Below are 17,585 nucleotides of genomic sequence, written 5' to 3' on the forward strand. Positions count from 1 at the left end.
TATAGACTTGAAAATGTAATTATTATAAAAGAAAAACTAAACAGCGGCAGTCCAAGCATCACCCGTAATGAATCTGTACATAGCTACCACAGAAGACAAATAAATGATGTACATGTACAACAGACAAACACAGTGCTATTACAGAAAGGCATACTCCACTCTGGCATCAAATTGCACAATGCACTACCCAAATCCACAAAAACAATAATGGACTTAAGCAAGTTCAAATCAACTGTGAAGGATCACCTGGTAGAGCACTGCTTCTATACAGTAAGGGAATACCTAGAAAAATAAAACTGCTTCACTGATTAAGACTGTTTTTATAAAATGTGTAGAGTGAGAAAATATTGTATAACTTTATCTTTTGTTAAAATATGTCTGAAAAAAAGAAAAAAATCAAGACATGTGCATTGTAATTAATGAATGGTCCAATATATTTTGGACACTGTACAGTTCTAGATTCACAGGACCAATAAATAAATAACCACCACAAAAAAACCACTTGCTCCAACTGACACCACCTTACTGAGTGATGTGGGAGACTCCAAACTAACACCACCTAGTGACACAACATGTAACTACAAAACAACCATGCACAACAATTTGATTCTAGCTATTTTTGGGTCCTCCTTCATATGTACACATATACATTCATGCATACATACATACATATGTCTGCTTGTGTCTGTATATGTGTGGATGGATATGTGTGTGTGCGAGTGTATACCCGTCCTTTTTTCCCCCTAAGGTAAGTCTTTCTGCTCCCGGGATTGGAATGACTCCTTACCCTCTCCCTTAAAACCCACATCCTTTCGTCTTTCCCTCTCCTTCCCTCTTTCCTAATGAGGCAACAGTTTGTTGCGAAAGCTTGAATTTTGTGTGTATGTTTGTGTTCGTTTGTGTGTCTGTCGACCTGCCAGCACTTTCGTTTGGTAAGTCACATCATCTTTGTTTTTAGATATATTTTTCCTACGTGGAATGTTTCCCTCTATTATATAAATATGTACATACATACATATACACACATAAATACATATATAAAGGGTGAACCAGAACTACACTGACAAACTTTCAAGGGTTGTTCAGGGATACCATCTGAGTATTTTAGTGTGAGATACCTATAGTCTCAGATAGCTCATTACAGAGTTATTGCATGTTTTCCCCCAAATTAGCTTTTTATTGTACTGAAAACAGTGCAAAACTGTCAACAGTATGCATTGTGCCTTGTTTCTATTCGCTTACCATACCTGCTGTTGACATTAGTAGTACCCATTTTACCCTTTGCCTTCAGGCTTGCATTCAGTACTGTTCAGTTCTATCTTCCATTTGTTTCTCCAGCAGTGGTAGTTGTACATTAACAGTGATACACAGCAGTATGGGTAGGTTTACTGATGGAGAATTGGTCGATGTGCACTTTGTGTATGGGTCCACTGAATGCACTCAACAGCTGTACAATGACACTATGTTGAGTTGTTCCTGAGGCAACAACAAAACAAATCATAGTACAATGTTTCATGTGAGGGTTGTTGAATTACTCAGTGTTGTGTGTTGTACTTTTTGATTTCTGCATGTTACAGTCTTCTTCACTGTTGTGACGACTTTTTCACAGAAACAAGGGTAATTGCTATAACAGATTGACTCAGTTATATTACATTATTACTCTCTAATCAATCAGTCATGGTATTGATATGTATTAATCGCCATGCTCAATGATTGTGTATGTAATGGCAATGCCACAAGTTCTCAGTTATACTTACAGACTCATATACTCACTCTGATTTCGACACTGGTATTGCCCACTTGTACCTGACAACAGATTCAAGTGACAAGTTTTCAGTTAAATGGGTAACAGTGGAAACTTGAAGGTCAAATCTCTGAACACACAGAGATAGCAAGTTTAGATATGATGCCATAAGACCCACTGGAGCTCATTTCTGACCTCTACCAACATGCAGATAATATGATACGCAGTTATGTCAAGGTATGCCAATAAGACACAAAGATTTCAAGAAATTGTTTAACAAATAGCCATTCATAATAATACAGATGACTGTTTTTACAGAATTTTACTAATACTCACTGACTTATCTACATTATGCATTGAAGGTTGAACCATGACTCACTGCAGCATTGTCCACAGAGCCTATTTAAAGATTGACTTCAAAAGGTTTTTACAAAACAGTAAAATACAGAGCTATTACATACCCAGTAGTAATATAAAAGACTGGAATGAAAGGTAATGCACACACTCTTTTCTCAATAAAGTCATTTTGTTTAACTGCTGACAGTGTGTCTTTAAAATGACATAAATATCAGTTCTGTTTTTCTGGATATTCCAGAGTGTACTTTTATCACCAAGTTTTACAAAGCTCATTTCATTAACTGAATTGTATTCTAGTAGACACACACATTTGCAAGTACATCAAAGTTGGAGTTACAATACAATACTAACACTGAGATTTTGAAAAGCCTACATTTTATGATTCAAACATACAGGCATTATTATGGGACAAAACAAGAGTTTTTAATAAAAATGTCTAGAATTACATCAGTTTCGTACAAGGTAAAATGTTCTTTGTAAAGATGGCAATGAGGGCTTTCAAACAAGATATGTCACTCCTGAGCCAACTTCCATAGTTGAGTGGTCAGTGTACATGGCTGCCATGCCAAGAACCAAGGTTTTATTCCCGGTACTCCCAAGGATTTTTTCTTCATGGGAGGATTGGAACAGGTGCACTCAGTCTCATCATGCCAATTTGGGAGCTGTATTAAAATAGTACATAGAAATGTTCATTTCCATTTATTAGCAGAAGTAACTTTTGTATGTTTCTTAATAGCTAATTTTTGTGTGCTAATTGTGTAGAAATCCATTAATTGGAGCTGTTTATTTATGTACATAATGACCAATGCAAGGCATTGGTCATTGAACAGTTTATTCTTTAATTTTTGCATCTTTGTAATGACTCTATGTAACTGTTTTATGAAGTACATGTTGCTGTAACCTGTAAACTCTCAGATGACATTTAAAGTAAGATAATGTTTTGCTATCCATAGATATAGAGGAGTGGCAGACAAGCACATTGAAAAAAGAGTGATATATCATGATTTCTTCATTTTCCCTCTCTCTTATCTTTTATTTTCTTAAGGCATGTGTTGGTGAATGTAGTCTACCAGACTATTAAATTTGGCAGAACCAGTAAGCAGTGTAATTCAATGTGGTTTTTTTTTAGACATTCAATGTTTTTTTTCAGTTGATACTAGAAGTATATTTTAAAATCTATTGCAGAACTACATGTTTGGAATTGCTGGAGTGAAACTTACAAGCCGTCTGCGTGTAAACACTTTTCAGTCTATGCTTAATCAGGAAATTGCTTGGTATGATGATGAGAAGAACAGAGTTGGAATTCTTTCAGCAAGGCTGTCTGGGGATGCATCTAGTGTTCAAGGAGTAAGTAAAATACATAATGTTAACTTAGAGTTTTAGAGCTATAGAGATATTTGCCAATACAGTGCCAGAAGAAGAAAAAGTTATATACACAGCTGTGTAGCTGATGTAACTTTGACACAAAATAGTAGTGAAATACACAGCTATGCAACTCTCTAAGATTTTATTAATGGAAAGAAAATGTCAATCATACAGAAGTAGTTGTTTTTCAACAGAAATTATAGGTTTTCCTCCTTGCAGATTTCTTCTGTATCACAGAGGGATTCTTGAATAGACATAAAGTTAATGATTATGAACTTTTAATAATGAACATGCAGCCATATAAACACATTGTTTAAAGAAGTATGTAAAATATTTGTTCACCAAATAGCAGAAGCATAGAATTGTTATCAGGCACACACAAAAAAAGAATGAAAATTACTAGCTTTCAGAATAACTCCTCCTCCACACACACACACACACACACACACACACACACACACACACACAATACAATACAACACAACACTTGACCCTACATTGTGCTGGCACAGTTTAGGGGCACAGGTGTCTGTGTGTATATGCATTTTTACTAAAATTAAAAAAAAAAGAGCAAAATCTTGTGCAATTTTCTGATTTTTTTGTCTGAGGTGATTGGTTGAGTGTCCTCACCTCTAATTTATCACCATCCTGGAATTCCTAATGTCATGCTCCAGTAAACTGAAATCTTTTATTAGCAAGACTGATGAAATGTGTCTTCAGAATACACACACAAATAAAACCATGCAGAGAGTGACTGCAGGCAAAGGTGTTTAAAATAACATACATGTCATTTCTTTCTGTTCCTCAACTTCTGTTATTTCATTTCCTACTATGAGTACTCACATAGTGCATATTAGGCTCTTGGTATCCCAAGAATCTGTTATATCAAATATGCATCTAATGCCTTTTGACACACAAACTAGCTGAAATATTATCAGCAGAAAGGTGCATTTGTCTGTCACTGTTCAAATAAATAGAACAACTTGGAATTTACTTCTTTCCATAAAATTAGTTTTCTCTCATTGTAAGCATATTATACACAGCAGTTAATTAATGCACAACTAATCTAGAATACTGGCCCCACATTAAAAATATCATTTCAGATCTGCTCAATGATACTATTAATTGTCTTGAGAAGATGTAATTCTAAGGACTGCTAATAGACATGATTTAAAAAAAAAAAAAACTATTCCTATCTTTCAGAACTGTTAGTCACTTCCTTAGGGAAGACAGAGGCCTAGGCTAAGCAAGGTTGGGAAAGAGAGGTAGGTCACACTCACACCAGGTTGAGGTAGGAGGTGTGGGAGTGGGTTGTGTGGGTAGGGGGGCAGGGGGGGGCACTTGTTAAGATGAACTAACAGTATCAAAGTTGAGTATAGTCTTTAACTACTTTTGAAACCTACCTACCAGCAGTACTTGTAATTTTGCTTGTTGAAGATAAGTAATGGCTGATCATTTTGTCTCTTTGTAGTTTTACGTATTTCTAAAGTGAAGTTTTCTTTTGATACACTTATAATTCAACCATCAAATACACCCTAACAAACGAACATGAAATACTTCAAAGTACAAAAAAGCATCAGTCAGCAACATCAAAAGGAGCACAAATAGAAAGAAAACTGACACAGACTTTACAAAGAATACAATCAGTTCCCCACTACTTAGCAAAAGATTTTTTATTTCACAGTCAAATGAAGAAAAGCAGAACAATATAAAGAATAATTAGTACAGTGTGGTCACGTGTCAGACTCCAATTACAACAGATTTTCTACAACACAGAAGTCATCGAACTGAAAATATCTTTGAAGACATGAACAAAAAAATTCAACAAAACAAGAAGCTGAACTGTTCCTGAATGAAACATGACAAGATGTACAATGCCTTAATGGGCATTGGCTAAATGAAGCAGAATTTTGCACTCTAAGAAAATTAGCCGTCTACGAGACACTGAAAATTGTACATGTACAAACCTTCCAGAATTTTGTGCGTATACAGGTCCTCAAGTGTTAATATTGCAACCTTTCTGAAAAAGCTAGCAAAATTGTTACTGTAGTTTAAAATGAAGGAAGTTATAATATGTTGAGACCACAACAAAACTCAAAAACAGAAGTAAAGCAAGACGAGAGAGAAATCAGGATTATCAGTCTACAGAATATGAATATTTTAAAAATAATGACTGAAACAATGCAAATATAAATGAGAAGTATGATGCATTTTTTGACACACTAATGCCTCATTTTCATGCAGTCTTCATCAAAATTACCTGTCATAATAAACAAGGTCACAGTAGGCAATGGATTACCAAAGCAATAATCTGATGTAGAAAACAACCAAAGTTGCAAAATTCTGTTCAGTGATTGATTTTGGGTATCTGGTCATCAATTAAATAAAAAGAACTCAGTTTTGCAACTTTGGCTGTTTTCTATATCAAACTGGTTAACACAAGTTGCTGTCCTGTCATTAACCAACATGCTGGAAACCCAAAAAACCAAAGAATAGTTGAACTTGGGGCTAAAAGGAAGGAACTCAGAGAAGGAGAGAATCTGGAGACATACAAACAGTATCAGATGAAGTACGAGCAGTTAATAAGGTAGTAGGACATGTAAATTGATACTCACAGCTTACTCTTTACCCCTTTTGTTACTATTATTGTTACTCTGTGGTTATTATGTGCTTATGTGTGTGTAATCAGAGTAGTACACTGATTTTCACAAAGCCCTCAGCATAATTACATTTAAAACACTCAACAGAAGGTTATGGGTCCAGAACCAGGTGTGAAATCAATGTTTTATAACTGTTAAATAATGGAAGTCACGTGCAAAAATCCAGAGTTGGTCCATAAGTCATATGTGTGCTGATTACCTTCTTATTTTCATCAGTTGATCATTCATGTATGCAGGCTACCATTCATGTCATACTTTTAGGTCTAAAATGAGTTGAACACGTTCATCTGGACTCCCAGTAGTTGAAAATTTCATCAGACAAGAAAATTATTTGATGTTGACGTTTACCATGAAGGTGCTCTTAGTCCATGATGAACAGTGGGATGTTATAGAGAACTCTCCTTTGGACCTGATGAAACTGGATGCTTCTTGGAAGAAAAGAGACATAAAAGCACAAACCCGGGTTGTACTCATCATGGACAAGACTAATTATTCTCATATAAGAGACACAAATATGGCACCAGAAGCTTGGACGGCCCTGGAAAAAGCATTTGAAGACTCTGGATGCAAATGTAGACTGGGCTTACTTACAACATTAATTATAACCAAGATACATACATGCAAGTTGGTAAATGATTATTGTGATCGAATTACAATGACCACATTTATGTTAAATGAAATTAAGTTCCCAGTGAGTGAAGAGTGAAAAAGAACTTTGCTCCTGGCTGGATTACCTGATCATTATCAACATTTGGTTACGGCACTTGAAAACAGTGGCACATGTATCACCAGAGATTCTATTAAAGTAAAAGTACTACAAGACATTAAACCTGAAGACATAAATGGAAATGAAGAATTTCATCAAAAAAAGTTTTGCATCACCTCGGTTCCCAGAACTCCTGAAGATAGATGTTGACTGTGGATTTTGTATCACAGAGACAGCCCCTTTGATTGTTCATAGATGTCACTAAACCCACTCAAAGATGTAAACAACCATGCATGAGCAGCACCTATTAGACGGAGGGAGTCCGACAGCCAATTAGTTCCAGTCATTCCACCAGGAAGGAGGTACACGGCTCATGTTGTCTGTAGTTCAACCATGCCTAGATGATCACATCCACATTGTTACTTTGTGCCAGGAAGGGCTCTCAACAAGGGATGTGTCCAAGTGTCTCGGAGTGAACCAAAGTGATGTCGTCCGGACATGGAGGAGATACAGACAGAGAGGAACTGTTGATGACATGCCTCGCTCAGGCAGCCCAAGGGTTACTACTGCAGTGGATGACCACTACCTACAGATTATGGCTCAGAGGAACCCTGAAAACAATGCCTCCATGTTGAATAATGCTTTTCATGCAGCCACAGGACATCGTGTTACGACTCAAACTGTGTGCAAAAGGCTGAATGATGTGCAGCTTCACTCCTGATGTCCATGGCTAGGTCCATCTTTGCAACAACGACATTATGCAGCACGGTACAGGTGGGCCTAAAAACATGCCAAATGGACCACTTGGGATTGGCATCATTTTCTCTTCACCGTTGAGTGTCGCATATGCCTTTGACCAGACAATTGTCAGAGACATGTTTGGAGGCAACCTGGTCAGGCTGAACACCCTTAGACACACTGTCCAGTGAGTGCAGCAAGGTGGAGGTTCCCTGCTGTTTTGAGGTGGCATTGTGTGGGGCCGACGTACGTCGATGGTGGTAATGGAAGGTGCTGTAACGGCTGTACGATACGTGAATGCCACCCTCCACTGATAGTGCAACCATATTGGCAGCGTATTGGTGAGGCATTCATCATCATGGACGACGATTCGCACCTCCATCATGCACATCTAGTGAATGACCACCTTCAGGGTAACAACATCACTCGACTAGAGTGGTCAGCGTGTTCTCCAGATGTGAACCCTATCAAACATGCCTGGGATAGGTTGAAAAGGGCTGTTTATGGATGACATGACCAACCAACCACTCTGAGGGATCTACGCCGAATCAGTGTTGAGGAGAGGGACAGTCTGGACCAACAGTGCCTTGATGAACTTGTGGATAGTATGCCACGATGAATACAGGCATGCATCGATGCAAGAGGATGTGCTACTGGGCATTAGAAGTACCAGTGTGTACAGCAATCTGGACCACCACCTCTGAAGATCCCTCTGTGCAACATGCAATGTGTGGTTTTTGTGAACAATAAAAAGGGCAGAAATGATGTTTATGTTGATCTCTATTCCAATTTTCTGTACAGGTTCTGGAACACTCAGAACCGAGGTGATGCAAAACTTTTTTTGATGTGTGTGTAAATATGCAGAGTCATAGAAATAAAAGCTACAGCAACAACAAACTAAATCATATTGCTGAATATTGTTCTAGAAAGAGTGAAAAAGGAGAAAGCTCATAAAAAATGATAAAGAAAATTTAACCAGAAAACAGTCTGAACACAAGAAAGCCTTTCTTGTACAGATTCTACACAGTGTCTGAAAGGGAGAAGAGGTATTTAGATTTTTGTGCTTCTGTGCACATCACTAATGATGGAGGAAAGGTTCATAATATAAAGCCATGTAATGGCTCTGTGATCAGTGCACGAGGTGACGGTTTAGTAGCAAAGACATCTGGAAATGTTGATCTTACCTTCTGTACTAGTGATAAAACAGTGGAAATAGAAGCATCTGATATCATTTAGATACCAGACTCAGCCATGGATTTCCTCTCAGTTAGTAAAATTGTAAGTAAAGGCCATAAAGTGATGTTTAACAAAAAGGTAGATTCATCTATGATGCATGAGGAGAACTAGTTGCCAAAGCATCAACTAAGAATGGCATTTGTTGTTTGAATTCAAGTGAACTGAAACAGTGCTACTACACAAAAGGTAATGGAGTCCTATGGCATCGCAGGCTTGGACATACAAATCACAGAAGCACGCTGGAAGTGGCAAAGGTTTCAATAGTATTAAATGAGGACAGTGCACTCAGAGATCAATGTGAATTGTGCATCATGGGAAAACAGTCACATCTTCTGTTCAAAACTATAAAAGGTATTCTAAAAGCATCTTGGACTTACTATATTCTGATTGTGTGGGCCAATGGAGACTGCATCTGTTGGAGGAAATTGTTATTTTTTCACATTAATTGATGATTTATCAAGATTAAGGGTCATTTACTTTTTAAAGAAAAAGTCTGAGGTCACTCAGATTTTTAAAACCTTCAGTATCATGATGGAAAAACAGACAGACAAAAGTATCAGGAAGTCGTGGTCTGACAGTGAAAAGGAATATGCCCATGATGAACTCAAAAGATTTCTAAATTCTGAAGGTATCACATCTGCTTACATTATGATACAATCCACTGCAAAACAGTGTTTCTGAGAGAGCTAAACATAGAGAGCTAATCTAATGTATCTTGGCAAAGTTCTTACCATGATGTTTGATGTCAGTTTACACAAGGAGCACTGGATTGAAGCTGTGTCTACAGCTGCATACCTATCAAATCTCTCTCTGTGCACCACACTTGGAGAAAAAATACCATATGAAGTTTGGTAAAGGAGAAAGCCTTCTTTACCACACTTGAGAAGTTTTGGCTGCATTGCAAAAGTTCACATTCTGAAACCAAACTGCAAGAATGGATGAGAAGTCGCAGAAGCTGACATTTTTCGGATACTGCCAAGCAACAAAAGGCTGTCAAATCATTGATAAGGAGACTTTCCAGCTAATTGTCAGTGGGCATGTAAATTTCATGAAGGATGAGAATTTTCTGAGTTCAAAGATAGAAGAACCTATGATCATCTATCACTTATGATTAGAACAATAAGCAGTTCTTCATGACATAAATATTCTGAAAAAAGAATTAAATCAGCCAATAGTGATAATGAAACAAATACTAACAAAGAGATAGAGGGGCTGGCCAGTACTTACCTCAGCTCAGTACAGCCGATAGATACACATAAAACACATAAAACAGAACCGAAAATTTACGTTCCTAGCTTTCGGAACAAATGTTCCTTCATTGGGGAGGAGAGAGGGGAAAGAAAGGGAAGAAGGGAAAGGAGATTCAGTTACCCACAACCCAGGTTATGAAGCAACAGGGAAAGGAAAATAGGGAGGGTAGCAAGGATGGAGGCATGGTTGTCAGAGGGAAGCCAAAGATATTCTACTGTAAGTACTGTGCCAGCTTCAAACCAAAGAGGATGCATACAGAAGTAAAGAGGTATATAGTATAAAGATAAACACAACTATGTAGGATGAAAAGATGTGTGAATGGATAAAGAGGAAAGGGAAAGAGGAGAAGACTGAAGAGTAAATGGGATTGAGGTTGTTTAATGTAGGTTCAGTCCAGGGGGATGGCGGGATGAAAGGATGTGTTGGAGTGCAAGTTCCCATCTCCGCAGTTCAGAGGGACTGGTGTTGGGTGGGAGAAGCCAAATGGCACATACGGTGTAGCAGGTTCCTAGGTCCATAGAATTATGCTGGAGGGCATGCTCCGCTACTGGGTATTGGGCATCTCCTAGACGGACAGTTCGTCTGTGTCCGTTCATGCGCTCAGCCAGTTTAGTTGTTGTCATGCCGATGTAAAAGGCTGTGCAGTGCAGGCATGTCAGTTGATAAATGACATGTGTAGTTTCACATGCGGCCCTGCCCTGAATTGTGTATGTCTTACCAGTAGCGGGGCTGGAGTAGGTGGTTGTGGGGGGATGCATGGGGCAGGTTTTGCAGCAGGGTCGGTTACAGGGGTAGGAACCGCTGGGTGGAGAAGGTAGTCTGGGAATATTGTAGGGTTTAACAAGGATGTTACGGAGGTTAGGGGGGCGACAAAAGGCAACTCTGGGTGGTGTGGGGAGAATTTTGTCAAGGGATGATCTCATTTCAGGGTTGACTTGAGAAAGTCATATCCCTGGCGGAGTAATTTGTTGATGTTTTCGAGGCCAGGATAATATTGGGTGACAAGGGGGATGCTTCTGTGTGGTCTGGGGGTAGGAACATAGTTGTTGGATGGGGAGGAATGTATTGCATGGGAAATCTGTTTGTGGACAAGGTCTGCGGGATAGTTGCGGGAGAGGAAAGCATTGGTCAGGTTATTGGTGTAATTGTTGAGGGATTCATCGCTGGAGCAGATACGTTTGCCACGAATACCTAGGCTGTAGGGAAGGGAGCATTTGATGTGGAAAGGATGGCAGCTATCAAAGTGAAGGTACTGTTGTTTGTTTGTGGGTTTGATGTGGACAGAGGTGTGGATGTGAGCTTCAACAAGATGAAGGTCAACATCCAAGAAGGTGGCTTGGGTTTTGGAGAAGGACCAGGTGAAATTCAGATTCGAAAAGGAGTTGAGGTTATGGAGGAAATTAAGGAGTGTTTCTTCACCATGAGTCCAGACCACAAAGATGTCATCTATAAACCTATTCCAGGCCAGGGGAAGCAGCTGTTGGGTGTTCAGGAAAGCCTCCTCCATGCGGCCCATAAAGAGGTTGGCATAGGATGGAGCCATCCTGGTTCCCATGGCCATTCCCCTGATTTGTTTGTAGGTCTGGCCTTCAAAAGTGAAGTAATTATGGGTGAGGATGAAGTTGGTAAGTGTGATAAGGAACGAGGTTTTTGGAAGATCTTCGGGTGGGCGTTGGGAGAGGTAGTGCTCAACGGCAGAGAGACCATGGGTATGTGGGATGTTTGTGTAAAGGGATGTAGCATCTATGGTGACAAGAAAGGTTTCAGGTGGGAGAGGAGTGGGAATGGATTTGAGGCGTTCTAGGAAGTGGTTTGTGTCTTTGATGTAGGATGGGAGTCTGCGGGTGTTAGGTTGGAGGTGTTGGTCTACCAGAGCTGAAATACGTTCGGTTGGGGCTTTGAAGCCTGCTACAATTATTTACATTCATTCCGGAAACATGCATTCACCGTAGCCAAACTGCAATCCCACATACTTTTCCTCCGGTCCTGCTTAACCTTTGGAATTACCCCTAAAGGGCTTCCCTTAAAAGTTCCCATCTCCGGGTGCAATTCCTCCTTCCACCAGTCTCTCCTGGACTTCCAGAACCTTCAATCCTTAGCCCTTACCCAACTTGTCCTGAATCTCTACACTACTTCATGTAACCACCACTCCCAACAGCTCCTATCTCTCTTCAAAGTCGTCCACCTCTCAAACCCTTGCTTGGAGAACACACTCAGGAACATCATCCTAGAAGCCAGCTGCAAACTTGAGTTCCATGCCACACACCACCTGAAAAAACTATCCACAGTGCTAGTGCAACACCTAAGAAGTGGGATCCCTCTCCCTATCCCTCACAAACACCAACCACAACAGAACCTTCAACAAACCCCCCCTCATAGCCAACAAACCTAGCCTAGCCACCCCACTCAATCTCCCCATCCCAGCACATACCCCACACAGACCAAATCTCAACTATAACTACAGTCAAATGCCACATATCACCTGTCCCAATTCAGTCCTAAACCTCTCATCCAGATCCCTCTCTCCTCCAGAGACATCTGTTCTATCAAAAGGCTTAACCTTTAGCCCCACGCCTAAATTCAACCACACTGCCCTGGTTAAAGATCTCCTCTCATTCACCCAGAACCTCAACTGGAAATATCACTTCACTACCCAAACACAGCCCCCAAATACTAGACCCAGTGTTGAATCCTGTCTAGATCAGTTCCGACTGCCTTCTCAAAGGGATCCTCCTCCCCTCCCCCAAAACCATCCCTTGCAGACATTTCAGGAATTTCTCACATCCAGTGTTGCCTCCCAGTCCTTCTTGAAGAACATCCCGACAACCCCCAACATCACCCCAGCTGAATCCCGTGCCATTAAGGAGCTGAAAATAGACCGCTCTATTGCCATCCATAAAGGCTCCACAACTGTCGTACTTGACCGTGTGGAGTATGTGACAGAAGGACTGCGTCAACTCTCCGACACCTCAACCTACAAAGCTGTTACCCAGGATCCCGTTCACTCCATCCAGACTGAGCTGCAAAAAATCCTAAAAATCCAAGGTCCCTCACAAGGCCTTACAATGGCTTCCATAGACTTACTCACTCCACCTGAGCCACGTACCCCTACCTTCTACCTATTACCCAAAATCCACAAAGAGAACCATCCTGGCCGTCCCATTGTAGCAGGCTTCAAAGCCCCAACCGAACGTATTTCAGCTCTGGTAGACCAACACCTCCAACCTAACACCCGCAGACTCCCATCCTACATCAAAGACACAAACCACTTCCTAGAATGCCTCAAATCCATTCCCACTCCTCTCCCACCTGAAACCTTTCTTGTCACCATAGATGCTACATCCCTTTACACAAACATCCCACATACCCATGGTCTCTCTGCCGTTGAGCACTACCTCTCCCAACGCCCACCCGAAGATCTTCCAAAAACCTCGTTCCTTATCACACTTACCAACTTCATCCTCACCCATAATTACTTCACTTTTGAAGGCCAGACCTACAAACAAATCAGGGGAACGGCCATGGGAACCAGGATGGCTCCATCCTATGCCAACCTCTTTATGGGCCGCATGGAGGAGGCTTTCCTGAACACCCAACAGCTGCTTCCCCTGGCCTGGAATAGGTTTATAGATGACATCTTTGTGGTTTGGACTCATGGTGAAGAAACACTCATTAATTTCCTCCATAACCTCAACTCCTTTTCGAATCTGAATTTCACCTGGTCCTTCTCCAAAACCCAAGCCACCTTCCTGAATGTTGACCTTCATCTTGTTGAAGCTCACACCCACACCTCTGTCCATATCAAACCCACAAACAAACAACAGTACCTTCACTTTGGTAGCTGCCATCCTTTCCACATCAAACGCTCCCTTCCCTACAGCCTAGGTATTTGTGGCAAACGTATCTGCTCCAGTGACGAATCCCTCAACAACTACACCAATATCCTGACCAATGCTTTCCTCTTCCGCAACTATCCCGCAGACCTTGTCCACAAACAGATTTCCCATGCAATACATTCCTCCCCATCCAACAACTATGTTCCTACCCCCAGACCACACAGAAGCATCCCCCTTGTCACCCAATATTATCCTGGCCTCGAAAACGTCAACAAATTACTCCGCCAGGGATATGACTTTCTCAAGTCAACCCCTGAAATGAGATCATCCCTTGACAAAATTCTCCCCACACCACCCAGAGTTGCCTTTCGTCGCCCCCCCTAACCTCCGTAACATCCTTGTTAAACCCTACAATATTCCCAGACTACCTTCTCCACCCAGCGGTTCCTACCCCTGTAACCGACCCTGCTGCAAAACCTGCCCCATGCATCCCCCCACAACCACCTACTCCAGCCCCGCTACTGGTAAAACATACACAATTCAGGGGAGGGCTGCATGTGAAACTACACATGTCATTTATCAACTGACATGCCTGCACTGCACAGCCTTTTACATCGGCATGACAACAACTAAACTGGCTGAGCGCATGAACGGACACAGACGAACTGTCCGTCTAGGAGATGCCCAATACCCAGTAGCGGAGCATGCCCTCCAGCATAATTCTATGGACCTAGGAACCTGCTACACCGTATGTGCCATTTGGCTTCTCCCACCCAACACCAGTCCCTCTGAACTGCGGAGATGGGAACTTGCACTCCAACACATCCTTTCATCCCGCCATCCCCCTGGACTGAACCTACGTTAAACAACCTCAATCCCATTTACTCTTCAGTCTTTTCCTCTTTCCCTTTCCTCTTTATCCATTCACACATCTTTTCATCCTACATAGTTGTGTTTATCTTTATACTATATACCTCTTTACTTCTGTATGCATCCTCTTTGGTTTGAAGCTGGCACAGTACTTACAGTAGAATATCTTTGGCTTCCCTCTGACAACCATGCCTCCATCCTTGCTACCCTCCCTATTTTCCTTTCCCTGTTGCTTCATAACCTGGGTTGTGGGTAACTGAATCTCCTTTCCCTTCTTCCCTTTCTTTCCCCTCTCTCCTCCCCAATGAAGGAACATTTGTTCCGAAAGCTAGGAACGTAAATTTTCGGTTCTGTTTTATGTGTTTTATGTGTATCTATCGGCTGTACTGAGCTGAGGTAAGTACTGGCCAGCCCCTCTATCTCTTTGTTAGTATTTGTTTCACATCTCATATGAGAATTTCCATTAATAGTGATAATGAACCATTTATGATTTTGCCAGTGACCCAGTGGAAACTAAAGTTCAGGATGAGGAACACGAGAATCAAAACTTGGATCCTATAGTTCTACAAGGGTTCACACCTTGAAGGGCAAGCAGAAAGCCAAAACGCAAGGAGTGGCCTGACCATTCTACTTAGTACTTGCAAGAATGAATTCCAAATGCAGACAACGGTTTGAAAGAGGCCTTGAAGAAGGAATAAATGAGAAAGAACAGAAAAAATAAATGTGAAAAGAATCCTTATCTCTAGCTCATAATGACACATTTGAAGAGGTAGAACTGCCCAGGGGACACATATCTCCCAAGACTAAGTGTGTATTGAAGATGCAGCCTGGGATTAGCAGTGCACCAGAAACATTTAAGGCACACGTAGCAGTAAAAGGTGGCTCTCAAGCACAAGGTGTTAATTCTCAGGAAACTTTTTCTCCAGTGGTCAAGCATGCATCTATATTTCTTGTCTGAGACATCTCAAGAAAACCTGGAGATTGAACATGTTGATATTACCTCAGCTTATCTTTATGGAGAAATAAATGGAGGAATTTATGCCATTCCACCAGCAAATTTTACAGCTGTTAGAAAAGTATGGAGGCTGAAGAAAGCTGTTCATGTATTTAAAAAGGCTGGTAGGAACGAATCAAAAAATTGATGAGGTGATGAGGAAACTGAAACTGAGCAGATCAAGCACTAATCCACATACCTATTTTCATATAAGTGGCAGCAAACTATTCATCATAGTGTTATATCTTGATGATATGCTATTATTTTCAAATGATATAAGTGTTTTGAAATACATCAAGATCTCTGAAGAGATTTTTTGAGATAAAAGATTTAGGACCAGTGATCCGTTGCCTAGGTATGAAAATTACATGAAATCATGAAAATGGGATGATTTGGATCTGCCAAGAAAAGTTCTGGAGAAATTTTGAATGAATGAAGCCAAGCCAATGTCAACATCACTCAAACTTGCTTTGGAATTTGAGGTAGTCAAATCAACTGACATCAGTGTATTTCATCAGGACACAATTGGAAGTCTGCTATATCAGTCACAAACCTCCAGACATAACATTTGCTTTGCTGTTTATCTCCTTAACAGATATAATCACTGTTTTATAAATGTCCATTTGTTATCAGTAAAAAAAAATGTGTTTAGATATTTAAAGTGAACCATTGGCTATAAGTTGGAATTTTCTAGAGATGACCTTCAGATTGGGGAGTAAAAGCAATGGAAGACATTATGTAACTGGTTCATGCATAAAAATGCAAAACTGATTAATTTTATGGTGTAGTAGAAAACAAAAACTGCTGCAATTTCTACTTGTGAAACTAAATATATGGCTTTGGCATCAACTGTTCAAGATTTATTGTGGTTAAGTCAACTTACGTCCAAGTTATATTGAAATAGTGTCACAAAGTCGCTTAAAGTATAGTGTGATAATAAAGGATCCATTCAGATAGCGAGGAATCTAGTGACAAATTCTCAATCCAAGCACATACATATAAAATATCACTGTATAAGAAGGTGTGTTGAGTCAGGAGTTGTTAATATTGAACATCTGCCTACTGAAGAAATGTTAGCTGTTACAAAACCCCTATGTAATGCAAGGTATGAAACATGTGGTAGGAACTGCGGTCTTGTGTAATAAGTGAGTGACTGGCTGCACATTTGAAATTCATATTTTGTATCAATGTCAGTTTAAGGGAACATGTTAGGATATGCAAACTGATATTGACAGCTTACTCTTTACTCCTTGTTGTTACTTTTACTGCATGGTTGTTAAGTGCTCATGTGTATGTAATCATAATAGGGCGTGTCTTGATTTTTATAGACACTCTTTCACAAAGCTTTCATTGTAATTATACTTAAAACGCCCAATGTAGAGAAGCAAAAGCCAATACAGCAAACAGAGCCATAGCAAATTCAAATCATAAAAGTAAAACAGCATGGGACATTAACAACACTGAAAAATGTAGTTAAAAGAGCAAAAATAACAGAAATTTTATTAAGTCAATGGAAATGAAAACAATACAGTTACAGGGGAAGAAACATTGCTATATACTCATCGAGAATTTTATAGATGTGGTACAAAGTTTAAAGGTGGAAAAAATCATCAGAGGTCAAAGGATCCTAGAACACCTAGGGCAACTATCGTGCTCAATGTTCCTGGAACCAGTAATAAAAACATACCTCATGAAATGATCCAGAAATTAAAATCCAAGAAATCTGTAGGAAGTGATGAAATATTAAATTGTATAATGAAGTATGGGAATAAAAAAATAACTAAACCTCTTTTGGATATAGCAAACTGCTCATTCGAAGGAGGAGTAT

The 17,585-nt window shown here is 40.1% G+C and overlaps 1 protein-coding gene across 1 annotated transcript in view; it reads left to right on the top strand.

Moving 5' to 3' along the window:
- LOC124622655 (multidrug resistance protein homolog 49-like) overlaps positions 1 to 17,585 on the top strand; it is a 385,512-nt gene that overhangs the window by 279,491 nt on the left and 88,436 nt on the right. The window contains exon 17 of the mRNA XM_047148447.1: positions 3,287 to 3,448. Within this exon, the coding sequence (XP_047004403.1) occupies positions 3,287 to 3,448 (162 nt within the window). The remainder of the gene's footprint in view (positions 1 to 3,286; positions 3,449 to 17,585) is intronic.

The sequence above is a fragment of the Schistocerca americana genome, chromosome 7 (assembly GCF_021461395.2).
Source record: "Schistocerca americana isolate TAMUIC-IGC-003095 chromosome 7, iqSchAmer2.1, whole genome shotgun sequence".
Taxonomy (NCBI): domain Eukaryota; kingdom Metazoa; phylum Arthropoda; class Insecta; order Orthoptera; family Acrididae; genus Schistocerca; species Schistocerca americana.